The following is a 27,442-nucleotide window of genomic DNA, read 5'->3' as shown; positions in this document are numbered from 1 at the left end:
TATAGTGCCTTTCTTGTGCTACAAAAACCAAAGCTTGATAACTATGGGTATGCAGTGCTTGCAATTCTTCTAATGAAGCAACTTATATTTTACAATTTATTGTCAGGCAAGAGAGTAGGGTGGTCTTTGAGCGCCCAATGAAAACCTTTTTGCCCCTTTCTTTTCCTTTGCTTTGTAATATTTTCAGGGAAGAGCACTCAGGGAACCACATTAAAAAAATTGTTGAAATATGCTAGTTAAGTCATATTTTGTGGGAGACCATGATCCATCCTATCTGAAAAGAGGAACAATTCAGCCTCCTCCACCCACCATACACGTTGATAGCTGCTGTGCATTGTAAATGCTGTTTAGAAATAATGAGGAATAACTTTATACATAACAGCACAAATATGCTACATCATATTTTCTTCATTTCCTGTAAATTTTCTGACCTTTCCTGGATGATGTTTTCACTCCATTGCATTAAATTTGTTTATAATGGTGCCAAATTAGGATGCTGTTCTTCATTGTTGTCTCTTGCTCCATCAAGGACTCCGTTGCTATTGGTGAGATTGAGATCAGTAAACTATAAATCATCAATGTTATCAACCGAATATTTTTAGTGTGCCTTTATAGGAGGTGAGAAAATTGTGATTCATAATTTTAACCATTGATAATATTGGTTTTGTGAAAAAACTTGATCAAAAGTGCCTGAAAATTATAGAAGTTCTTTCCTTGAATTATATGAATTAAAAATCAAAAATTAATTTGTGCTCGGTTTAATGTTGCCTGCTATGATTATTTGATTTACAAAACTGTCCATTTATTCCATAGTTAATGGTATGCTATTTTTTGTTGTTTTGAATGAAATCCAAAGTAAAAGGTGTCCACTTTTTTTTTTGCTGCATTAACATTTCACCAAGTTGCATTTTCTCATATTTTTTAGACATCACAATGCCATTTATGTAACGATATGTCAAGGTGAATGCAGTACTGTTTCCTCTTGTTCATTACTCCTATCCAAATACTCACCCACCTTTTTTCGCTTCTCCTCAATCTTGCCAAATCCTTTAACTCATTGAACTACCAATATAGGAGATCTCACTTATAAACTTAATTAAAATCAAGGCATGATAATAATAATAATATTTCATTATTTAGGTGAGGTGTCAGATTCAGATCACAGTGGTGGAGGGTCTGGTGATGAACAAAAAGATGCCACTGGTGATCCTAAGCCTGAAACAAAAGCAGCAAAGTCCTCCTCGTCGTCTTCCTCGTCGTCTTCGTCTTCATCATCGTCATCGTCGGAGGAGGACAGTCTCAGTCAGGAAGAGTTCAACGATGGCTATGATGAGAACCTGATGGGGGATGAGGAGGATCAGGCAAGGCTGGCTTGCATGACTGAGAAGGAGCGGGAGCAGGAGATATTCAAGAGAATTGAACAACGGGAAGTGATGAAGACAAGGTCAGTCCCCCATATGGTGCTAGTTTGGCAATAATAATCATCATAATTGGTACTCCACCATTTAAGGTTTTTAACCCATTCGCATGCTCTCTCTCAGGGATTTAAAGTGACCCCCATATACCTCTGACTTTTAAGATATTTAATCACAAATGTAGCACATTTGAGAAAAGAATATTTTTTATGGTAAATTTTGGCCAATTTTTATGGAATTTTGCAATGGTATTAATATTAATCTGCTCTTAAAAAAGGTATAAATTAAAATAAAAGAGAAAGTATTATGTTTACCATAGTAAAGATTTATTTTCAAGTATTCGCATCTCTAGAGATAATTTATTTGGATATGAAATGGCTTGAAATGATCTATGCATAATGGCTCTTTGCAGGCATTACACTGCCATGTAGGCTGTCTTGTTAACTTTTTCTCCAGGCACACGACATAACATTTAACCGTTCATTTACCTTTTGCCACACTTGCCTCATCTTTATCTGGGAAATGACGACCAGTTAGTCTCAATGGCAGGTTCGGTACATGATAAGTGCATTTTTTCACTCCTTCGGATAAAATTTTTCCGACAACTCTTCTGCTACTATGTTTATATATTCTTATTTACAAGTTTATTCACAACGTATGTATTTAGGAGCATAATATCTAGTAGGAAAAAAAAATTTTTTTAAAAGCTAAGTTATATCATCGCATGAAATGTAATTTACTCAATAACTGATCTCTAACATCTATTCCCCCCATATTCTGAATGTAATCAATCACAGCAGTGGGTTTGATTATCACCTTCTTACTCTTCCACTCCACTTTTTTGGTATTTGGGTGGATAGTACTGAGTGTTAGAACATCCCTTTTGTCACTCCATTTGATTGCAGTCATGTTATTACTACAGTATGACATAGCTTCACCTTTTTTATGTGTTTTCCTTTTTCTTTTGGCATATTATTCCATTGGGCTCTCATGGTACCTCACGCATTAGTTCCTAAATTACGTAATTTCTAAAATAAATCAGGTGAACTTTTCCAATTATCAATGTACAAGGAGTACCCCTTGTTTAGTAGATTAGACTTGGTCATCAAAGCTAGCACAACCCTTTTAAATAGAAGTGTTAATCACCTCACAAAACTCATTTTCCAATTTTCTATATAAACAGGTTTGTTTCTCAATCACTATGAAAATAAAACCACATGATGGATATAGCTAAAACTTTACTGCAGTCTAGTGAGGGATGAGGTCTCCTGAAAGCAAATCTTTTCTGATACTTCAAGTGCGATCTGTAGGATTTTCCTGGGAATCTTTGAAGGACCCACTGACTCTCTCAAAGAATGTCTGAATAGTTATAGAATAAACACGTCCTGTCCTCATTCCTTAATATACCATTTCCTTCTCCTATCTGCCTTCACCTCCCACTCTACTCTTTTGCCCTATGCTCTCTGGTTATGAAATGCCCAGTGAACTTTTTTACTTCTTGCTTTTTTGTATTCCCATTTTAAAGCTTTTAGATAAGTTTCAATTTGATGATCATCCATTTCTCATCTCCTTTAAAATAAGGTTTGAAATCGAGAAGAAGCTGCGTTTGGCCAAGAAGCAAGAAATTAAGAAGAAGCGAGAGACTGAAAAGATGAAATCTGATGCCAAAGAAAGGAGCAAGGAGCGGAAGAAGACAGTTGAAGAGAATCGGGGTCGAGTCGACAAAAAGGCCCTTGCTATGAATGCATTGAAGGCACGTCGGGAAGAGAGAAGGGAAAGAGGTAAGGGCTTACTTTTGTAATTTTACCTACTCATTGCATTATTATTATTAAAAATGGTTTTGTGTCCACCTGTGGCATCTGTAATTCATCCCTGCATGAAATAAAGAGCTTCACAATTTGACAGCCATTTCAGGCTAATCATATCAGTGCTATAGTAAATATCTGTTCACCTAATTGAACTACATAGAAGAGCTATTTCATTTTAAATCAGCTAATATTAAAAATTGATGCTTGCTCTCATTTGTACCATAAATATTATTTTCAGCACTATGTCAATCATTACCCTTATAATCCAATTGCTTTCTTAATATGGAGTCAAGTTGATGCACTGTCGTTTAACTTATAAGTTAATCCTAAAACATATTCAGCCTTAACCTTCTGTTTTAATATTTTGAATGTACAATTATGCTGAATAGTAAAAACATAGGATTTGAAGTCCCATGTTCATTTTTGTGGAAAAATGGGGACAATTAGAATTGGATTAGAGTGGAATTGCTTTCCTATCCTTCTGCCACACCTACTTTCTTCCAGTCCAGACTTTCCCTCATACCCTCTATTTCATTTTTTATGCAAACAGCTCCCTGTAAAAATTTTTTGACACCATCTCATGACAAATATAAAATATTTCCATACATTGAAGCCTGAATGTGGTCAAAAGATAAGTTCTGTGGTCAGAAAGCCCAGAAGAAGAAATATTCACCGAAGTCATGTCGTGGGAACCAAGAGAATAATTGCTTCAAGGCATGTGTGCAATGTACATATGTGTGACCTATTAACATTCTGATACATTTAGGAGAGATTAAGTTGGTTGGCTGGCTGGCTTCTCACCATGAGGAATTGGGTTCCTGGTCCCTCCCAGTGGCGGCAGAATTTTTTAGGGTTTTATTAATCCCCTTGTGGTTGCTGTGTAAAGAGCACTTCAGGTGTCGTACGTGGTGTGTTCAAAAGGTTTGCAAACTTTTTCAATAATGCCCCTTCAGTTGGTTATATTTTAATCTGCATGGAGGCATTGTGTCCATGGAATTTTCCCAAATAACTGTAGTTGACTACTTTGTTGATGTTTTGTTGATTAGTCATGGTTGGCTATTAATGTGAAGGGTGTTTGTGGCATGGGACAAAAAATCAGCCCCGCAGAACTGAAAACTCTGCAAATCCTTTACTGAAACTTGAGGTTATTACCAAGACCAGAAACAACATCAAGGTTTAGTCTGTCAGGTACTGTTTGATTAAGTTGAAGAGGATGAAACCTTCTTGTCAAGGATCATAGCAGGTGATAGTCAAGGGCTTATGGATATGACATGGAAAAAAAGTTTAATCTTCATAATGGATTGGTGAAACATCCAACCACCTCAAAGAAGCTTGACAAGTTCTCTTAAATGTTAAGGTATTTCAATGCAAAGGGGGTTGTGCATCACAAGTATCTATCCAAAGTTTACACAGTCAACATGGAGTGCTACCTGGGGGTTGGGAAATGCCTAAGAGAGAATCAGGCGAAAACAGCTTGAACTTTGGAGGAGGGATGAGTGGTTTTTTCACCACGACAATGTGCCAGCTCATTCGTATCTCAAAACTCATGAGTTTTTAGCCAAAAACAAGATCGCTCTGCTTCCCCGCCCATCCTACTCACCAGACTGGGCCCCATATAACTTCATAAATTTTCGACAGACCATTATATCATTCTGTCAGATGGGACATTAAACTGTTGATGCCTGCAGTACCTTTTGTTAAGAGCAGGGAATTTGTAATGATGATGCCAGATTTCTCTGTACCCCTTTCGCACTCTAAACAACCAAATGATTGCGATTTTCTACTACGCTATACATTTATGTATTGACCATGCTAAAATGCCCTGCATCATATTCATGTGAAGATGATATAGTACATTAAAACCTCATCAGTATTAAATCCTTTAAATAGAAGAAAATTAAAATTTTTTATAATTATAAGGAGCAGACTAAGGTGGAACTGCAGTACCCTTGAAATGAAAAAACTTAGTATATTTTCCACAATCTAAAAAAATAGTGTGTTGGCTGGTTTTGATGCTTTCACATCATCACCTGGATAATGGGATTATTATCTTGATAATGATGTGGTAGTGTCAAAACTATGGTTGGCTTAGTAAATTTTAATATTAACATGTCTAATACCATCAAATGATGCCTGAAAATATGCAATTCCGTCCTCCATTCCTTGGATATCTTACTCTTAACAAATTGCCAACCTATCATTTGTAATGTCTGTAATTCCTCAGCTGTCAGTCCATAATATCTATGCACTATTACACTCATACTTCGGATCCTAAAATCCCCTTGCCCCTCTTGCTTTTCCAGAGGAGAAGGAGAAGCAGCAGCAACAGAAGATAGAGCAGGAGAAGCGCAAGGAGGAGGAGGGGGAGGAGGATGAGAAGGAGCTGGGGGAGGATATGGAGGAAGAGGAGGAGGAGCGTGGAGGGGCTGCAGGAAGGGGTGGGGAGGGTGCAGAGGAGGGGGAGGAGGGTCTGGCTGGCAAGGGGGAGGATGAGGAGGGAGGCACCAAGGCTTCTTCAGCACAGGAGGACCGGCGGGAGAAGGACCATGAGTCAGAGAAGAAGAGAAGGACAAAGCTGAAGGCATCAGACATTTACTCGGATGACAGTGGGTCAGAAAGTTCTGACGGTGGCAAGAAGTCAAGTGGTAGAGAGGTGACAAAGAGTGGTTCCGGTGACTCAAGTTCCAACCGAAGGCGGCACAGGAGTAGCAGTAGCAGCAGCAGTAGTGGGAATTCCCGGAGTTCAAGTGACTCAGAATCAGATAAAAGGTGTAGGAGACTTTTCATCTTTATCTTATCTGTCTGCCAAAGCTTAGAATCATGCTTATTTAATTATTATATTTAAAAGTAATCTACCAGTCATGGTAGCATTTTGATAGATCCAATACCCATAATCTGCTACATTTTTAAGCCCCATCTAGTGTAACATCAAGAGTATATTCTGAAATCTTCATTACAATAAGCCATCCTTTTAAATCCATGTACTTTATGCCCTCCTTCATTAGCAACCAGGCTATTCTCTTCCTACCTGAACATTCTTTACCCTTCATTCTCTCTTCTCCCACAATCTTCAAATGTCCTTTGCTACTCAATATGCCGTGCATTCATATATTCTGCTATCTTTGAATTTCTCCAAACAGCTTTCCCCCCCCTGAATCAAGGATTTAGTTTTTCTTTCTCCATCAACTTTTTCATCCTCCTCCACACCCGCATCTCAAAAGCCTCCAATCCTTTTGCCTCAATGACCAAGTTTCCACATCACACAATCCTATGCACAATCAAAGTTTCCGCTTGCCTTTTCTTGAAATTTTCACTAGTGGTCTCTGTCATCAACCATTTCCTCTTTGTAAAAGATTCTTTACTTCAGGTAGTTCTTTAAATGCCCTTTTCTCCCTGGCGTATTCTTCTAAAACATTTCATAAAGAGGGCTCAAGTCTCTGTTTCAATTCATGTTGCTAAAGTGTAACTATGTTTACTATTTGTTGCTATCAGTCACTTTTTTCTCCTTTTCTTGCTGGTTATTTGCACAACATAAACATATTATGTTTTATCATGTCTCCAAATGTAATTATTGTTACTGTTTGTCTCCCATCAATCCCTTGCTTGCCATCGCTACTCCTACTAAATATCTTCCCCTCTACTTGCCCTAAAACTGCCAGTCGTTCTATTACTCTCAGGCACTGGGCATGTAAGCAGATGGTGTGTTTTGTTTTACAGCAGAGCTTATTTTTTAATTTGCTAATGGTGTAGGTTGTAGTTTGATTGATTCATTTGAGTTTGAGAAAATTTCATGATAAAAGTTTAAAAAATAAGTTGATTTTTAAAAATTATTTGTTGTAATCTCTTGCACTTAATTATCAATGGCACTGTTGATATCTTTAATTTCTTTAATTTCTTTAATTTCTAGACACAGCACCTCTAATTTGAGATTGATGGTATGGTGGCCTATCAGTATTGTACAGTTTAAATTGCACAAAGGCATTTAATGAGTGAATGAATAAAATGGTGTGTGGCTATAGTTTTATATTAAATTTATGTCAAGTAGAAACCATGAACTTAGTGTAAAAGGTCCCTAAGTGAAATCTTTTTTTAAGTTTGATAGTCATAAAGTTAATAAAATTGACCTCTTTAAAAGATTTTATACTATCATTTTATTATTGATAGTTTCTAACATGACTTTAAAATGCAATAATCAATTTATTAGCTTCTAATATTGGACTAAAATATCCATATAATGGTTTGATAATGAGCAATTTAGTCAAAATTTGGGATGAAAATGCCGCTATTTAGTCACTTTTTTCGTTAGGAAGTGTCATATTATCACGTTTATGATAATCAGATCTGTTTTTACCCCTGAAAGAGGTGAGCTAAATTAATTATATGAATGTTTAATATAGCGTAGGTCCCCACTTTTTGCTTTGAATTTGGTTAATTTAGGTTGAATTTTACTCTGTAAATAGGCTTTTGTTTTATTTAAAATTTGGGAATCCCTCATTTTATGATTGTACTCATCCTTTTAAATTTCTCATATTTTTTTTAATGAGGTGTTCTGGTGGATTAGTGGGCAGACCAATCAGCTTTTGAAATTGAAAGCCTGGTTCAAATCCAGGTGATGCTTCTGGGCAATTCAAACTCAACCAAAGGTGTTTGTTTATTTGGATGTTGTGATCTGGGATACCTCAGTCGACAAATGCCGTAGAACTTAGTACAAAGTGAACTGTGCCTTCAAAATCAAACAAATCAAAAATGCTGCTTATTTTTTCTGGTGTAGTAATCCAGCATGTCAGAATCAGCCCTAATTTCAGTAAATATATATTTTACTGAACTAATGTTTTGTGAAGTTTGAGCACTCATGTTCTCTCTTGTTCTACTTTTATTAGCATACATCTATGACCAAGCTATTGGAGACTTGAGTTGCTTGTTTTCTTTTGAACTCATTCTTAACATCTTCATTTACAGTGTTGTGTTTCTCTGCATAGATGAGTGTCATCAAATCATATCATTTCATTCCAGTAGCCCTTTATAAAAAATTCGAAAATCAAAACCACTTAAGTCTTATCTTCTTCTCAGAACATATCATTGTCTCATCGGTTTCTCACATAATTGCCTTACATCATATCATCTAGGACCCATTCACAATTATATTGTCTCACAAAATATGGTGCAGACTATGTTGCCCCCAGAAAATGGATAAAGAAAGGTTCTGTTTGTTTAAGGAAAGCAAAAATGTATTCATTGCACCCTAAATTGATTCTTTAAGTATTAATAAACTATTTCCAAATTCCAAAGAAACTGCGGGAGATGCCGCAACAGTAACTTTTAACGGAGTCATCCGCTAATGTGCATTTCAATGCAACAATTTCAGAGCGTAAAAATCATTCGCCTTGACTGGGACTCGAACCCAGATCCCTCAATATCCGGTCGAGTGCTTTAGCCACTTAAGCTACCGAGGCGTCCTCTTAAACTCTGAAATTTTGGGGCTTTTAAAGGAACTAGATGTTATGACGAAATACCGTACATACAATGTCACATGCATTCGTAGTCGTGCGGGAGGCGCCACTGTCCACGAGGTTAAAGCCAACTTTAAACACTTATGGTGTTTTCCCTTTGACAAATTCCAAAGAAACTGCGGGAGATGCCGCAACAGTAACTTTTAACGGAGTCATCCGCTAATGTGCATTTCAATGCAATGCGGAGTTTCAATGCAAATTGTTGCATTGAAATGCACATTAGCAGATGACTCCGTTAAAAGTTACTGTTGCGGCATCTCCCGCAGTTTCTTTGGAATTTGTCAAAGGGAAAACACCATAAGTGTTTAAAGTTGGCTTTAACCTCGTGGACAGTGGCGCCTCGCGCACGACTACGAATGCATGTGACATTGTATGTACGGTATTTCGTCATAACATCTAGTTCCTTTAAAAGCCCCAAAATTTCAGAGTTTAAGAGGATGCCTCGGTAGCTTAAGTGGCTAAAGCACTCGACCGGATATTGTGGGATCTGGGTTCGAGTCCCAGTCAAGGCGAATGATTTTTACGCTCTGAAATTGTTGCATTGGAACTATTTCCAATGTTGCAACGGATTGTGAAAAAGATAAATTGGAATCCACATCAGCTTGTAGTGACTTTCGAAGACTCTATCACGAATTTTACCATTGGAATACATATAAAATGATCATTCATTAATGAAAGTGCAGTGAACAATACATTTTCAATTAATACAACCTCTTGTGAAGTGAGATATGCTTGTATTTAATTGCATTCTGTTGACATTTCTTGAAACAGCTTCAGAAGGGAAGTTCTTATTATGTATTTTATTTACATTCCTAAAGGTCTGTTGCTAGTGTAAAGAAGAAGGTGCAGTATGTGACAAAGAAAGAAGACTTGAACAAGATTCGTCTCTCCCGACACAAATTGGAAAGATTTGTGCATCTCCCTTTCTTCTCAAGAGTCGTGGTTGGTTGCTTTGTGAGGATTGGAATCGGGAACAACACAAATGGAAAGCCAGTGTACAGGGTGAGCTGTAATTTCAGTGCTCCAATTAATATATTCCATTAATGTTCACTGGAATAGCATGCATAGATACCTGATCAGACTGTTAGATTAAGACCTAGGATTGAAAATGTGTAAACTAAGAAAATTGGGTTTTCCATATTTATCATACTTTCTAACAGTGTTCTCCAAAAATAATATTAAATTTTTACTCAATATTGCAACCCTGAATCAATTATTATTTTTAACTGTGGTAATTGGCAATAACTATACTAAAATTAGATTTAACAGTTTCACCGAGCATATTTTGATAGGACAGGTGCAGTTACTTGTCAGTTGTCTCACTACTGTCAGAATGTTAGATTTGAATGCAAAAAATGGAGTTCACCAACTCTCTGTAACCATTATTTACTCTGCATAGTCAACCTCACAGCTCCACAACCCCGTCTCAGTGGCTTATCATGAATCAGATGATGATGGGCTAATCATGAATCAGTTTTCACTGGAGGACCTATAACAAGATAGCCTTATGAAAATGAAATATTTTGGATTGATAAACTAGTTTTTTCACCTCTAAACATTGGTTAACTATTTTAGGAGTTGATTACTATAAGTAAATTGAATGTATAATTGCTATCGGGCCTGTGTATCAAAATAGATAACATTTAAACACTGAAGGCATATCCAATGCCAATTTGTTTAAAGATAATTGTTGCAATAAAATATACAAACTCTTTTAATATATACCAGTTATGACAAGTTATAGATGATATGGTAAATCGAGTTAATTCTCAGTTATCCATGTCAATGGAATCATGGTGAAGCATGAATAATGGAAATATAATAAAAATATATTTGTGATGTAAATGGGTGTGAAATTCTCCATTTTTATTCCATGATTTTGATTTCAAATTTGAGCAATGAAAAGTACATTTTTCTGTTTTTCAGCCATTTTATAAAGGTAGAATCATAGATTCACAAGAATATGGAACTTTTATGAAATTAATACAGGAATGTATTTATCATGGATAGCTATATCAATCATGTAGCCAGGAAAAAAAATGACCGGCAAAGGATGACTATGATAAAGATTCATATTCGACCCATAATACAGATTAAAATAATGCATTGTAGATAGTTAATGACTAATTTGTTGCATAGTAAAACTATTAGTATGAATTTCTTCATCTTAAAGGAGAATATGGAATTCTCAGGGATAATGAATGCAAGGGAAACAACAATTGGAAAGTGTGAATAGTCAAAAAATGATTGAATTAAAACATTAAATACTATTGACCACTTCTGATTTTGTGAATTTATAAAGATATAAGTAAGCCAATGTATTTCAAACTTGCATTTTTCATCGAGTATATCAATCAAAGTTCCAAAGCATTTAACTATCTTTACGACTGTTATTTTATTTAACATTCTAGGTGCTGAGAGGAGAGTATCACAGATATTCCGCAAAACGGATTTTTCCCACTTATATAATTGAGAGTTTACTGTGTGTATTAATTTTGCTGTGCAAATTGCGGAATCTTTTATAGACCCAGTGGATGACATTATAGCTAGTACACATTGTATATTATTTAGGAGATAATAGTTTTTTTTTAGATTTTGATACATTCACTGTATTTAAAGCTTGAAATTGGTAATCTTTGTGGAAGTCTATGACAAAATAAGACTGTGAAATAAGCATATAAAAGATGAAAAAATTGTAATTTTGGTGGCAGATGTCCTGAAAAAATGAAAAAATTATGGCTGAAAGTATCAGTTGGGGATATGAAAAGAATACTGTACCTTCTTTAATGGGTTATAACTAAGTGAATTACCTTATTGAAGGATTTTGCATGCATTAGACAAAGTTTGTCCATGAATTTTCATCAAATTCATTAATATCAAGGAATTACATCAATGATTTGGTTAAATAGTGAAACTTTTCTTGTTGTTGAATGCAATTTAGTGTGAACATTGACTGAAAGGTTGTGAATGGGAATTCGAATTGATGCCGCAAAGCATGCTACTTTTAGTAAAGCACGCGGTGGGTGCAGGTGTCAGGTATATTTTTCATGGCATGTTGAGGAGTTTTGACCAGTTCCCACCCTCCAAAATCACTTTTACCCTTAGGCTATTTGTGTGTAACATTCCATGGTTCATCATTGCATCCTGAAGTCACCAACCTCATAATTTCAAACCTACTTAATTATGATCCTTAATTGAATTTTCTAATGCTTCATCCTTCTCCAGACATTTTTTGGTGATAACTTGATGGATTTCCTTTCTTTGTCTCCATCTTTCCCCAGGTTGCTGAAATATCTGATGTTTGTGAAACAGCTAAGATATATCAGCTTGGCACCACAAGAACAAACAAAGGATTGAGATTAAGGTAACGGGTTAATGCTTTTGAGCTTTCATTTGTAGCCTCTGCTTCCAAAATAAGGAATGGCATCCATATTGTCATGGCATTGTAATAAATCTCAGTCTTAAATCTTTTGTACAATTCCACAGGCATGGGTTGCAAGAAAGAGTGTTCAGGTTAGAATATGTGAGTAATCAAGAGTTCACTGACAGTGAGTTCCTGAAGTGGCGGGAGGCATGTGCACTTCAAGGTATTTCGTTGCCCACACATGATGAACTCGATCAAAAAATGAAGGACATTGAGGAAGCAATGCATTATGAATTTAAGGAAGAAGACATAGAGAAGGTAAGTCATTTAATTATATATTTACAGTGGCAAATTGAATTATTTGCAAAATCATTGCTGCAGAAAATATTAGACTTAATGAGATTTATTTAGTATAAAATGTTCCAGTGAAAAAGATGAAAGTAATTTTTTTATTTAGCTAAAAAAATAAAATAATGAGTATGAAGAGAGATAAACATTGTATGCAGTAGTTTTGAACATTGATTATAGGGTTCATAGAAATGAACTCTGCAGTTACATCCTAATGATGTCAGTTCAGGTATTAACTACGTTCGTCAGTAGTGTAGCATTGGTCATTATTTCAGGGATAAGATGGAACAGTATATCACATGTAATGAGTTAATGCTCCTTTAATAATGTAAATAACACAGTACTTTAGGTTTTCAGTATAATCATCTAAAAAATTTAATTTGTAAAATATGAGGTGTCAGTTATTACTTTCATTTTAAAAAATTCAGAATCGCTAATGGCCACGTAGTTGCATTGCAAAGATCAGGTGGGAAAAATGAATATATATTCTATATCAAGTTAGAAAAATATATCTTTTATTTCATGCACACATTTGTGAAAATTCGACTTAAATACAATCATTTGATTTGGCCAGAACTTAAATGTATAATATCTGTATTGCTTGACCGGTGTGTTAACTTATTACTCCTCTGAACCTAGCTAATTCAGGATAAATTTGCCCTAGGGTTGATGTAAATTCATTTTCCTATAAACTTTTGAATCCTCATGTTCATATTACCTTAAGAGTTTTACGTGTATCCACATTTATTTATAGATTTATGTAAGACATTAAATCCAAAAGTATTTCATTTTCTTACAAAGCAAATTTACAGTTTAAGTAATTAAATAATTAGTGGCTTGTGATTTCAATTTTTAAAAATTGTCTTGACAGGTCTGACATAATGTGCTCTAGATTGAGAAAATCATCGATTTACCTTTCATAATTGACCGGACCCACCCCATGGACTTCAACCTTGATGTGTTGGCAGGGCTTGTACATTCTGATGACCCCTAGAGCTCTGCTGGTGGGATCAATCATAATTGCACCTGGTAGGGTCATCCATGACTGATAGGCCGAAGGGTAGGAGCCAGACAAAAGGTCTGTGCAGCGTCTGTTCCTCAGTGAGGCTACTGTGAAGGTGGATGATCCCAGTGAGGTGGCCATTTGAGTGACGTAATGTTAAAAACATTATTAAGAAAGGCAATGAGAAACCAACTCAGTTATTTATCCTATCAAATAATGATGGATGCAGATATGAGTACAAGTCTTGGCAACTATGGGATTCAACTGGGCTGTCTGTTGTGCCTGGCAGTGGGAGAGGCAAGGCTTCTGTGGTCATCATCTCTCACAATCCTTGCAAAACAACAGCAGCAGCACAGGAAACAAGAGGACTGAACTAGTTGGAATAGGGACTTGGAACGTAGGGTGCTAAGGCCAAAGATATTAGAAAATATGAAGCAAGAGTTGGTGAGAGGGTATATAGATATTTTAGGGCTTTGCAAGGTGAGATGGAAGGATAGCGGGGATTATTCGAGCTAGGTTTCTGAGTAATACACACTGGAGGGAAAGAGAGCCAGCCAGAGGTGGCAAGATTATTGAACAAAAAGGTAGGAAGAAGGGTAGTAAGCATAGAGCAAGCGATAGAATATTATTAGTAGAATATAAATCTGAGTTAATAAACTTGGTCATTTTTCATATGGTCATGCCATCAAGCAAAGGAGAGGAAGTCGACAGGTTATATGATCAGTTAGTGGACATTAGTGTGGATGTTCCTGGAGGGAAACTGTGATCGTGATGGGGGATTGGAATGCAACATTAGGCAAAGGAAGAGATGGTAGTACGGTAGGGGACTATTCTTTAGGAAAAAGAATTGACCATGGAAAGAAAGCAGTATAGTTCTGCTGGAGATAGGTCGTGATCATAACTACACTTGGATTAAACCCCACATTAGGGCTAGATAAAATGGAAAATCTGTGGGATTCGGCAAGATATTAGTAAGACTATGTTGTGGTAAGGCATAGATTTAGGAAGAGCGTGATCAATTCATATAGTTTCTCTGGAGTGGATGTGGATTCAGATAATAATTTAGTGTAAGGTCCAATTCAAAAACATAAATAAGGAAGAGAGTTAAGGAAATGGAATGTATAAGCATTAACTGGGCCAAAGGAAGGAGCACGTGAAGATATTTGAAAAATGTCTTAGGACAAGGAGACTCGATAAGTCGAAGAAAAAGTGGGTACTCTCAGAAAAGGGATATCTAAAGCAAAAAATGAAACTAGGAATAGAAACAGTAACTAGGAAAAGTACAAGAAAACCATGGACTATCGACAAGATGATTGGAATGATAGACCAGAGAAGGAAATGGAAGAATGTAAACACAGAGTCTGATGGAAGGATTCATAAAGAGCTAAATAACACACTGAGGTGGGAAACAAATAGAGCAAAAGAAGCATGATGGAAGATGCAGTGTGAGAACATGGAAAGTTTACAAAAGCAGGGTGAAATTGGTCATCTGTATGGGAAAGTAAAAAAGCTTTTAGAAATTAAGAAGAGAAAATCCATGCAAACAGTCAAATATAAGTCAGGTAAATTATTAATTGAACCAGTAAAGATTCAAGGAAGATAGAAGAATACAGTGGAACTCTATGGCAAAGACATTAGGCCAGCAATCTTATACAAAGAAAGAGAATATGACATAGATGAGGGTAGTTAGGTGTAAGCATACTTGATGGTGAGATGAAGGGACTTGAAGTCAAATAAGGCTGTGTGGGTTGGCAACATTCCTATGGAACTACTTAAACGTTAGGGAAAATGTGGGAAGAAAATTATTTTGGACTAATTCGTAGCATTTATGACTGTGAGGAATTTGGCCAGAAGACTGTCACATTAGTGTTAGTTCCTATCACAGTTAAAGGAAAGGCAACCATATGGAAAGTATTCATAGAAAACAATAGCTTTCATTTTTCAATCATCTATAGTAGTTCTCAGGATAATCAATGATTTGATGCAGAGCACATCATGAATACTTAGGGGATGATCAGTTTGGATTCAGGATGGGGAAGGGAATTCATAATGCTATCACAATAATGAGGTAAATAAGGGAGGAACATGGAATATAATGTGGCTGTATTTGTCTGTTTATGTAGTGAATTGGTCAATGATGGTGAATGGCTGAATTGATTGGTGAATTAATCAGTTTATTACGGAAAATAGGTGGAATAGGAGGATTATCCACATCCTGTACATGTTCCAGATCACTCAGTTGAATGAGAGGTCGGAAAGGACTTAGAGAGAGGGACAAGAAGTTGGTGTCCGTTATCACCTCTGGTTTTCATATATGTAGAGGAAATGGTTGGAGAGGCATGGAAAGACCTGGTGATAGGTATGAAAACCAGTGAACAATTCATAAAATCAGTTTGATTTGCGGATGGTCAAACTTAGTTTGCCTGGGATTAAAAGCATTGATGAGCACATTGGAATGTTAGTGCAATAGGTATCGAATGAAAATCAATGTAAAAATAACAAAAGTTGTGCAGTTTTCAAGAAAGACAAAGGCTAAGTTAAGTATTAAATTAGGAGTTCATAAACTATAACAAGTGGAACAGTTTACCTATCTCGGAAGAGAGAGTGGTTGAGAGAAATCTCTAGCAGGCAGGAAACCTGGATACAGAGAGTTTTGAGTGCACAACATCCCGTAACCATTAGAATACCGATAAAATAATTATTGGCCAACAATAATATTTAGTTAAGAGCAGAAATTTATATCACATAGTCAGCTGTAAATCCTTACGCAGTCTCCTGTGTGCACAACACGATCAAATGAATATACAACATAATCTGATGTTTTGAATGCTAAATCCTAAATTACCCTAGTTTTCCATGATCCATCGCCAACCACCATAAGAAGCAGCATATTATAAATGAGCTTGCTGAAGTTACTTAATTCATAATAATATTCTAATGGTGAAGCACTTACTTTCCATGCCCTATTTCTTGGGCAAATTCCACAATGCATTGAGATGCACAAACTTACGTGAGAAATATCATGGAATGGTAAATGTTCATCACCAATTAAGTCACTAATGCTCTTTCAGGCTTTCATTTGGTTCTGTGGGCTGTAAATGCTCAGGTAGAAGACTTGGTTAACTGTTTGATGCTCAGGGATGTACTTTGAGTGAAAAATATTGCGAATGTTCAATGCCTGGCCATTGAATATTTTTGATTGATATGTTCCCACATTTGAATTGCGAATTCCACTCACACTTTAGTTCTTTTCAAGGTGTCTGCTTTATAAGCTGTAGAAATCATATCAACTACATCGGATGCATTCGACCAAGCAACAAACAAAATTTCACTGCCACATGCTGTTCTTGAATATCAGTTATTTCAAAAACTCAAAGAGGTCAAAAAACTAATCACATGAAAACTGTCTTTCTACAGCCATCTGAGTCACTATGCCACTGGCATACTTACTCAGGAGGGGTTACTTAGCACCCACAGAGTGGAAGAAGCCTGAACTACAAGAGTGACGCGGGCAGCAAATTCCGTCTGGTTATTTTTGGGACCCCCTTTTATGCATCTGTAGTATTAAAAAAACTGGTCGTCTAAAAATCCAGTGTGATCGCTTGATGCCATTCCACTTGGCCTAAAGTGATTGATGCTAAATGAGTGTGTATTAAATGGCTCATTAATATTTCACCTAGGTTTCAGTGGAAGAGTTTAATTGATAAATTTCCTTGTTATATTTCTGGATGAGATGACAGATTCAACTGTGGCATTTAATAGCTTTGGGGAATTTTACCTGTATTCCATCTCAATAGTGTGTGCTCACCTATTTTTTCCATATTCTCTTCCATTTACACCCACTTTTCATCTTCATTTTCTCCATTGGAGGAAAGTTGATTGCTTGTTTATCTGGTTAAAATTTTACTAGCATTCAAGAATGTGAAATATGCAAAATGATACTATTGTATGTGTACATTAAGAGGTTTTTCAAAAAAAATTAGTATTTTCCTTAGCAAATTGAAAAACATTAAATGTGCCTTAAGAATGAAAATTGGAATCAACCATTCACCCTTAGAGTAAAATTTTGTGAGTGGAATGGAGGATATACCCAATCGGTCCTCCCTAACCTTAGGGTCAAAACTATGTAACGCATTTCCTTCTCCTGTTGTAGATAATAAGGGAGAAAGAAAGATTTAAGACAAACCCATACAACTATGCAATGAAGAAGACCCAACTTATGAAGGACAGGGATATGGCTGCTCAAAGGTATGGCTCACATTTTCTTAATTTTAGAAGGTGAATGCTAGATAAACTAGGAACATTTAATGGAAATTCTTGATGCTTGCATTTTTTTATGAAATGAGAAATTAGTTTGTTGGTGGCTCTACCTTCTTGTTGAAGGAATATATTCGTGTCTACATCTATGTCAGTAGTGGTAGAATTGACTGTAGCCTTTTTAATGTGTAAGCATCAAAGGGCTGTTAAAATATGCTTGCCAAAGATTGATTAATCAGTCATTATTTCATTTATGTTGGAACTTTCCTTTAGGCTTATGTCATAAAGATCTGAAATTTATGTATTTAATTATTGGTACTATCACTCTTTGCAATAGTCTCTTTCAGATGGCGATCGTTAATTGATTTATTAGGCTTTTTCATGCCATTTTGTTTGCCCTGTTCACAAAATTAGACCTGTAAATTTTTATTTACAATATTGTTTTTTGACTGTAACCATGATGTAGTTATTTCTTCCCAAGTAGTAATAAGTGTAAAAATAATTTGCCTTTACCATCCCGGTCAAGGCAAATGATTTTTACTCTCTGAAATTTTTGCATTTTAATGCACATCGGCAGATGACTCCATTTAGGTTACAGTTGTGGCATCTCCTGAACTTCTTTGTAATTGTCAATTTCCTAATTATTTTTTCTTTCTATATTAAATATGAAAATATTTTTCTTGAAATTAGGAATTATTGTTGATTGAGAAGTGCTTTTTCATGTACTGTTTTAATGCAACAACTAGGTCCATCATTTTATATTATTTTCAGATTTTATGAAATGGAAAATGAATGTGGATGAATATTTATGTTTTTAAGGTTTTCTATGAAACATATGCGAGCCACCTTTTTTTCATATAGTATGCGTGCCCTACATTTTGAAGTTAGTGTCAGAGACACTGTATTGGTTGAGGCATTTAGATTGTATTAAATGACTCTGATTAGTTTAAAAAACTTAGGACTTCCAATTATGTGTGAGTACATGTATACTCCAGAAGAACAAATAAAATGCAATGTGCTTTTTTAAAAGACAAATGGAGTGCCTGTGAAAAAAGTGGCCAATCACATGGTTTCCATGTTATGGTTTCATGGTTTCCGTTAGCTTTCCCCTAAAATAAATATTCCTACCAAAAAAAAAATACAACCATTTCACATGGTTCAGATTAACTTAAGGGATAAATTGATGGAATGAAATCATTGAAACATTTCTAAAATTTATTCCTCATCGTAAATATATTGTTACAAAAATTAGTAAAGAAGTATACGTGATGATACTCATAAAAGCTCTCAGAATAATACAAATTAACCAAACTATGAAATATATGTGATGGGTAGCATACAGATTGCAGTGTCTGAGGGGCAGTGAAATATTGTGTAAATTCAAGATTGTAAAATATTAATTGGTATTTTTTTCTGCCATCATTTATGTGTGAACCAGTCTAGATTCTGAATTAGTTATTTTATAAGTATTAAGATATTTCGGATGTGTGAGGTTTCATTTTATTGAGATGTTTAAAGCCCGGCTTTATTATCTTTTTGTTGATGTATTCCTTGTTTAAAGTCCTGTTGGCTGTTGTGTGTGCTTGTTTGAAATGCTGTAAATGGGATGCTATGGGGATCAGAAAGAGTCTTTGTGAAGATTAAAAAAATGGAAGATTATGAGGAAGATATAAAATTAGGTGTGTGTGTTAGGACATCACTTCATCCATCCATGTGATCTCCTTACTTTCATGTGATAGTACAGTGAATATTTGACTGTATAAAATGTCAACTTCCTCTACTTTCTTGAAATTTACCATATTTCTATTGAATTCATTTTCAGTAGTATGGGTATGTTTTGATTCAAAGGTTTGCTGCTGGATATGTTTCTCATCCTTTGATTATGTCTTTTCTCTGTGATATCATTTGTTGTGGAGGTATTTCTTATTTCACTTTAGACATTGACATTTTTTCAAATATATTTTAGAGGGGATGAAGAGGAGGCCACCAGAATTGCACAGAAGCTGCTGGAATTGGAAGAGAGGGCTGAGGAACTTGACAAAATGCGTACTTCCACAATCTCCAGTATTAGCTACATAAACAACCGAAATCGAAAGAAAAATGTGGAAGAGGCAGAAAAAGCAATTATGGTGAGATTATTTCTTTTTCATTACTATTTTCTTAATAAATGCTTAGTAATAATATTTATTTTTTTAAAAGAGCCATATGCAGTCTAAGATCTCTTCAGTTCATGCATAGATGCATTATTCATCTATATAAATTCATATAGAAATTATGTCAAAATAGTTTTGTCCTCCAGGAAATACTTCACTGAGTAAAATGGCTTTTGAAGTATCCATGAGTAAAGATGATTGTAATTTTAACAATTACATGTTTTGAAGATTCTCATATTTCTTTTTCTTCTATCTTAAATACCTGTTGGGGTTCACTGTTGCATTCACTCCAGAGGCCTGCAATCTAAGATGTTTAGCCAGATGAATATAGATTCTATCATGAGAATCTACTTGCTCCAAAATTTTTAGTTTGCTGTATTTTGAAAATGTCTTTTTTCTCCTCAGCTTTGTATTGACTACCAGGGTAAAATGTATATTCCTGAGTGATTGAGGGAAGCTAAATGCTTGAGAATCTGAGCTAAAACTTCAAAATTTTTTTAAGAAAATAAAATTATTTTTGATTCAGTGTAATTTCGATGCAATAAAGAAAGTTATAATCCTTTTTATTAATTCAGGAGCACCCCTCTGTAATATTTATTGCATTGAGGTAATACAAATGATCCCAGTTATCAGTCACCAGTTCTTGCATTTGTCACACTTCAACTTGTTTGGGTCAAAGTGATTTTTCGTACCTCAAAGATTTAACTTATGCGCAATATGAATAGTCTCCCTAAGATTTTCTAACAATGTATGAATTACGTAACTAACTCCTAGTTGTACAAGGTATTCATTTCATAGCATGAATCATTTTCCCAGCAGATGGAGATTACGAGTTTAAGTAGTTCACATTTCCATCACTAGTAGTTCATCTATACTGCCTACCATATTCAAATACCTTGCTAAAACTGATTGCATTACTACTCTCTCTCATCTTTTTTAGGTGTTTACCGTTGAAACAAATAAGAAAAAGTTTTTTATAAAGGCTGATGTGTGCGAGTGACTGTTTTAAAATATGAAATTTTTTTAATACAGCACCGTGATGCAAATAGCAGGAAAACTGAAGGTGTAATCATTCAAGTATGAGGTTCCACATGTGTTGTGAAAATGGGACATTGTATGGGATGTGATAAAAATGTTGTAAATTGTGGTAAAATGTAATTACCGACAGTGCATATACTGAGTTTCACTGAATTTCGATTGGCTGGACAATATTAAAATGTCAGAAAATTTAGGGTGGATGGGCTCATGGGGGTAACATCGGAATGCAACATTTGAGTTGCCTAGTCATGTGAATATATGAGAAAGGCATCTCGCTCAGCGGTGTGATCAAATGTGTTGATTTCTTGTGCCTTTTATTTTTTCCCAGTAATATTTTGCATTGATGATCTTTATCATCTCATGGAATCACAAATTTGCACATAGAGGATTCATCAATTTGATTTACCTTGCCATTCAATATTTTAATTCAAGGTCATAATATGTTACTCAATGTCACATTACAAAATTTGATCGCAATCAAAACCATAACATTGAACTAGACAAAAGTAAGACTTAGCTATTGTCAAGTGGAATCTCATTTACATTGTAATGCTGCTTGAGTACCCAACATTTTTTCAACGCTTACTCAAATTTGTTGACTGATTTTACTTCTTCCTTTAGGAAAAATGGGATCATATAGTTAACTTATTCTGAACATAATCCTTGAAGCATTGTTTTGTGGTGATGTAGAAATTGGAAGACAGGTTAGTCTATTGGCAAAAGTTGATTGCAAAAAAGTAGGCTATTGCAATGAACATCAAGCTGGAGTATATTTATAATGAACTTCTGAATTCTCTCATACAAGTCTCTTGTAGTGCACTTTAAACCTTCACATTCCAAGAAAGAATGCCATTCTAACTTTAATATTATTTTCCTGTCCTCATTAATCAGGAGTGTGATTTCCTTCTCATGTTGATTGGCTTCATTACCTGTCAAATGTGACATTTGTCATCTTAAGTACTTAAGTTATTATTCCTTAACTCCATTGAACAGGAGGAAGTAAGGGCAAATAAAGGAAAGAAGATCGATGATCCATTCACAAGGAGAAGTACGAAGCCTCGTATGGTATTTAAGGTCCATGAACAGGAAAACGAAGATGCTTCAAATGCTGTTCCTGCAATTAACAACTCCACTGGAAATGTTGGATCACATGTAAGCCTATTGGATACAGAATATTTGAAGATTTTTTGGATTTTTTTATGAATTTGTAATCTAAAATTATATGTAGACTTTCTAAATTATATTATTTCTACATGTCCTCATTATTTTAAACCTAAATCATATAATTTATGAATCAAATTTTAGAGTAATTATTCCAATGAGGGTAAAAAAGAAATTTTACACTTCCAATATAAAATTTTTTATAGTGGAAGTATAAAGTTTCTTTTTTACCCTCATCATGAAGGAATTCCACCAAGTTAAACCTGAAACTGTTATGTCTATCAATTATTCAAAGTTCAGTGCACATATATTTATTTGCCTCTCTTAAAATTTGTTGTCTCAGGCGTAACTTTGTGGAATTTGCATAACATATTGAAATGTAATGAAATAATTGACTTAGTAATTCCACACACTTTATTTAAAAAAAATTATTTTATACTTTGAAGAAAAAGGTCAAAGGCTCGATGCTTTGGAGCAGTTAGAAATTTTGAAATGTGTCCGTTGGAAAGATGATCTTGCCAACGAAATTTTGTATCCCTCCCACTCCCCATTCCTAGACCTACCACTCTTCTAAATCAAAAATGTAATTCTCTTTTCTTCCCAGCTACATTGTAACCTTTTTACCCCTCCAACCTCCCTCTCTGACCAACCCCACCCTCCTATGATCAGAAGGTATATATAGCCAGCGTGCTTCTATGAGGACCACCTGATGATGACGTTCAACGTCGAAACCTGGGTCGTGTTTTTAAATAAAGTGTGTGGAATTACAAAGTCAATTATTTCATTACATTTGAATTGCCTCTCTTAGTTTAAAATTCAATTCAGCTGAGCATTCAAATTAGATTCTAGTAAGTTGTACATAACAGGACTGATTTCACTATCCATAATTCAAGGTGGTTGTGATTCTGAGATTAATTATTCCAAATAATAGCATTCTGTGGAAAAGTAGCAGCTCAATTGATTTATTTCCATACATTTTTATGTATTTCAGGGAGAGGGTGATGCAAAGGCATCAAATGCCTCACCAGCTCTTGGTGACATGTCACTTGAAAGCAATGGTGATAGGAGTAAAGACAAGAGGGATTCCTCTGGTGGAAGCAATGTCAAGATGAAAACAGATGATCTCTTCTCAGCCCATGACTTTGACATAAAAATTGACTTAGAAGTACCCTTGCCAAGTAAGTATGCTCTTTTCCTATCGTCATTACTTCCCTTAAATTTGGAAATTTTTCAGAAACTGCAATTTGAGTCAGTTATTTAGTCATTTAGTTTTAATACGAATACCATCAGGATATTAATGAGCTCAGTTGACTGACATGATGCCAAATAAAATGATTGATCCACAGAAAACCTGATGATCCCAAATTCAGGTGAAGTAGTTTCATGAGTGTTCATTCCCCATGTTAAGACACTTCCTACTTCTTTAGTTTTTTAATGAAAGGCAACCGACCGACAGCTCAGGTTATTTGCACCTTTAGGGATGGATGGGAAAGGATGAAGGGTGGAGAAAAACCAGGCATCGGCATTAGCCTGCTCTTAATGAAATGGACTACCGCGACCCACACTAACAATTCTCGGACAAATTCCATTATATATAGCTAAAATATTATTTTGGCTGAGTATCTGCCACAAATATTTGAAACATTGTCCACTCCCATGTAAACTCATTTGTCCTTATCACATCGTTCATCTCTTATAAAGAATGTTTCATCTAAACTTGTCGAAGGAGTCCTCCATGAATTGAACAACATTCAAATTCAAAGAAACAGGGGTAAATACGAAAATAGTAACTTTGGCTGAGCCTCCACCTGCTGTGCTCAGATATGTGAATATTTCACATGGTAAAAATGGTTCATCTTAACAGGTTTGCAAACCTAGATATCTCGAGTTCCTGCCAAATGTTTTTATCAGTTAAGACCCTGGCACATCCTCTTACATTTTGAAATTCAAATTAGCTGGTGACTACTATTAAAGATGCTTAAAAAATTGAAACTAAAATTTCAACAGCTTAGTTCTCCTAAAGCTTAGTTGAAAATGTTACATAAACTGTGCAGAGGTGGAAGAATTTATGTTAGCTAATTAGTCCTAAGTATGAAAACATTCAACCAATCAATTTGCCTGTACATCAAGGAGGACATTGTTATCAGTCTAATTGGGTGGTACCATTTCATGTTTCTTAGTTATTAGCTAGATGACTACTTTTTTAATGATGTATCTTATGAAGTATAAAAAATAAAATGGTTGATATTTTTTCATTCTTTGACCTTTAGTCTAGTTTCTCAATTAGACATGGAAAAATATCAAAATTTGTACCCCTTCTACAGACAGGAGAAAAATGTGCCATAGCTTCATTTCATCACTTAGCTGCTTTTATTGTGCTGTGGTTTCTTTGGCCTCAACACCGTCATTTCAATCCAGCCCCTGCCAATGGTGATAGACTGGGAAACTACAGATGATGTCATGATCATCTCCAGTTGAATGTTAATTTATTGTTACATGCTTTCATTTGGTTTATTTGAGAAAATAATGAATTTGAGTTTAGAAGGTGACTCTTGTTGACCTATTTGAGAATAAAATAGTTCCTGTCATATTGACCATCAAAAAGAGATCATGACTTGATTGAAGGTGCATGTCCTGTAAGTATTACAGAGGATGTCTTGGAAAAATGAAGCAAATCATAGCAAGTTTAGTAATTGGCATGGATTCGAGGTTGGAGGTTTTTGGGTGTGACAAGGAGGAAGAGAAAATAATATTGAAGGAGAGGAACACAAATGATGAAGTTTTAAATATGGAGGGGAAAGAGGGTTGTTAGGGGAATAATTAGGGTAGCAGAAAAAGTGATCGGAGGAAATACGTGGAATTTGAAAAGTTTCCCACCTAACAAATAAACGAGACACATTTTCTTCATATTCATTTTTCAACATAGTCTCCTAAGTCGATTCACTTTTTACGGCAATGCTCTTATCTTTTTTAATGCTTCCAAATGGTAGTTGACATCTTTCTCCACGAAATAGGCGTTCACATATGGAGTTACCTCCTTGTCCTATGAAAATCTGTTCTTCAAGCAAAACAGTAGGGTTAAGAAACAAGAAAAGTCACTGGGGGCCAGATCTGGTGAATACAATGAGTGATCAACCAATTCAAAATGCAATTTGTGAAATTTAGCCTTGAAGACAGCCAAAATGTGAGCAGATGTGTTGTCCTGATAGAAAAGTGCTTACTTCTTCTTCAAATTGAGTTTTTTGAAATTTATGCTGTAAGCTTCTCATGTAGTGCTGTATAATACTCTCCCATTGTTTTACCTTTTTGCAGATAGTCGATGAACACAATTCTGTGACTATCCCAAAAAACAGTCACTGTCTCCTTCCCCGCAGATGGAAGTCTTCATTTTTTTCAGATCAGGTTCACCCTAATCTGTTTTGACTTTTTTCATCTCAGGAGTCTAGTGATAGATCAAAGTTTCATCTACAGCTATGAATTGATGCAAAAAGTCCGACTCACTGCTCCTTGAAAATGTTAATTCGAATGCATTTTTTGGCCCAAGCGAGCAAATGCAGCACTCAATACATGGATAGCTGAAGCATGACCAATTCTTCAGTCAGTATATGAGAAACTCATTTTTTTATAGGCCCATAGGCTATGCTATCTCTCTAAACTTAATTTCACGATAGTCCAGCGCCATTTGGTAAACTTTTTTTGATGTTATCGATGGTCCCAGTTTTTAGCTGTCCCGAATGGTCATTATCAGCCCAGCTGGTATGGCCAAATTCCAATTCAGCTGCCCAAAATTTCACGGTTGTAATGATGCTGAGTCCCAATACACAGCATCCACCTCACTTAGATTTGAGTAGTCATATTGCCTTTCAAAAACAAATATTCAATGACAGCTTGATACTTAATTTTCATAAAAACTCTCACAATGATTTGAGAGAGTTTTTATTTAGTTAAGTTTAGTTGAGTTATTAATAGAGATTTATGAGAATATGATTATTACCTTCTTAAATCATAGAAATGTAATAAAAGTGAATTTACAACCAGAAAATTAGTTGTTGCTTATTGTTTTATCAGCTCTTAACAAGGTTTCTAATTCTAGTCTGAGAAAGTGTTTCGATTTATCATAATATGGCAGAAGTAGGCAAAGCTGTCTTATATTATTAAATTCCTACATGTTCTACCATCATAAAATTGAATTTATCTAAGGGCTGTAAATTAAAAATAATTACATTGGGTAGTATGCTAGAATTATTCTATACACAAACACTGTTGAACATTGAAGCACATTTGTCACTGAAAAGGGGGAAAGGTAGGAATTACATGAAGTGCTGTATGTGTATTATTGTACTGTAAATGTTTTTATAATCAGGGAGTGAATCTCGACTTTTTTGCAGATAACCCAGTCAGTGTGACTCCAAAACCTATGAATCCTGTGAAAGACACCGGTCCTAGAAGATCCCTGAATTTGGAAGATTATAAAAAGAAGAGAGGTCTTATTTGATTTTCCAATTTATTATAATGAATTGCAACTTAAGGTTCATCGGCATGGTGTATTTATATACATCTTCATTTCATATGAAATTTCGCATCTGTGAATTTTCTTCCACTTCATTTACTGTACAGTCATTTATCACCTGCTTAATCTTATGAAATACTCACATTTCGAGTTTCTTGTGGAGTGCAGGAAGTGTGTATTCCATGTTTTCTATTGATTGTGTGATTTTTTTAAAATAAATGCTCTAGGCAATGTATAGCTGCCCACGGGCTCTCGGATATGTTTTATTGATCCTCCAATTTTGATATTACTCGTCATCTATTTGACATATTCCACAATGGTTAGTTCCATTAAAATTATGCCTAATAAAGCTGGTATTAAAGAGCGGGCAATGGTATTTGAAAAATGTCTTGAACGTGGCAACCTTATTCTAAAAAAACTAATGGAAAGCTAAGGCCGCATGGCTTTTTGAATACCATTTTCCCGCTAAGAACTTCACATTTTTCAGGAAAAAAGAAACGCGGCTGAAAATCACTACGCATAAAACATTCTGTAACATGCCACTTCAAAACTTGCCGAGCGCTGGGCAGGATTTTTTGAAACCCGTTGGCTGACTGGTCACTATTCTCTATAAAGGTAGACGATGAAAATTTACTTCAGAAGACACGTGTCTTATTATCAGTAATGTCGCGAAAAGTTCCAAAAGTCATTCACCATCTGCGATGATACGTTATTTTGCTGATACTACAATGGAATAAAGGAACACGATATGACAGTATTCCGAGAATTACTGCTCGTTGAAAGGAGTCACTGCCATGATTCACAAAAATTATTTACGCAAAAATAAGATCCATCACTACTGCATACCATAAAAGGCAATATCCCTCGGGGCTTGG

At 35.3% G+C, this 27,442-nt stretch overlaps 1 protein-coding gene across 1 annotated transcript in view; it reads left to right on the top strand.

The window, feature by feature from the left end:
- The window catches only part of LOC139694953 (RNA polymerase-associated protein RTF1 homolog), a 32,606-nt gene extending 5,804 nt beyond the window's left edge, over window positions 1–26,802 (top strand). The window contains exons 3-14 of the mRNA XM_071593485.1: window positions 1,141–1,444; window positions 2,997–3,196; window positions 5,527–5,651; window positions 5,787–5,992; window positions 9,552–9,735; window positions 12,015–12,097; window positions 12,220–12,415; window positions 17,602–17,696; window positions 19,672–19,834; window positions 21,890–22,048; window positions 23,049–23,235; window positions 26,446–26,802. Coding sequence (XP_071449586.1) covers window positions 1,141–1,444; window positions 2,997–3,196; window positions 5,527–5,651; window positions 5,787–5,992; window positions 9,552–9,735; window positions 12,015–12,097; window positions 12,220–12,415; window positions 17,602–17,696; window positions 19,672–19,834; window positions 21,890–22,048; window positions 23,049–23,235; window positions 26,446–26,552 — 2,009 coding nt within the window. The 3' untranslated portion in view covers window positions 26,553–26,802. The remainder of the gene's footprint in view (window positions 1–1,140; window positions 1,445–2,996; window positions 3,197–5,526; window positions 5,652–5,786; window positions 5,993–9,551; window positions 9,736–12,014; window positions 12,098–12,219; window positions 12,416–17,601; window positions 17,697–19,671; window positions 19,835–21,889; window positions 22,049–23,048; window positions 23,236–26,445) is intronic.
- Window positions 26,803–27,442: the final 640 nt, after the last annotated feature.

This window comes from Hetaerina americana, unplaced genomic scaffold (genome assembly GCF_022747635.1).
Source record: "Hetaerina americana unplaced genomic scaffold, ioHetAmer1.1.p SCAF_6, whole genome shotgun sequence".
NCBI classification, from domain to species: domain Eukaryota; kingdom Metazoa; phylum Arthropoda; class Insecta; order Odonata; family Calopterygidae; genus Hetaerina; species Hetaerina americana.
This window is presented reverse-complemented; position numbering and strand designations above follow the sequence as displayed.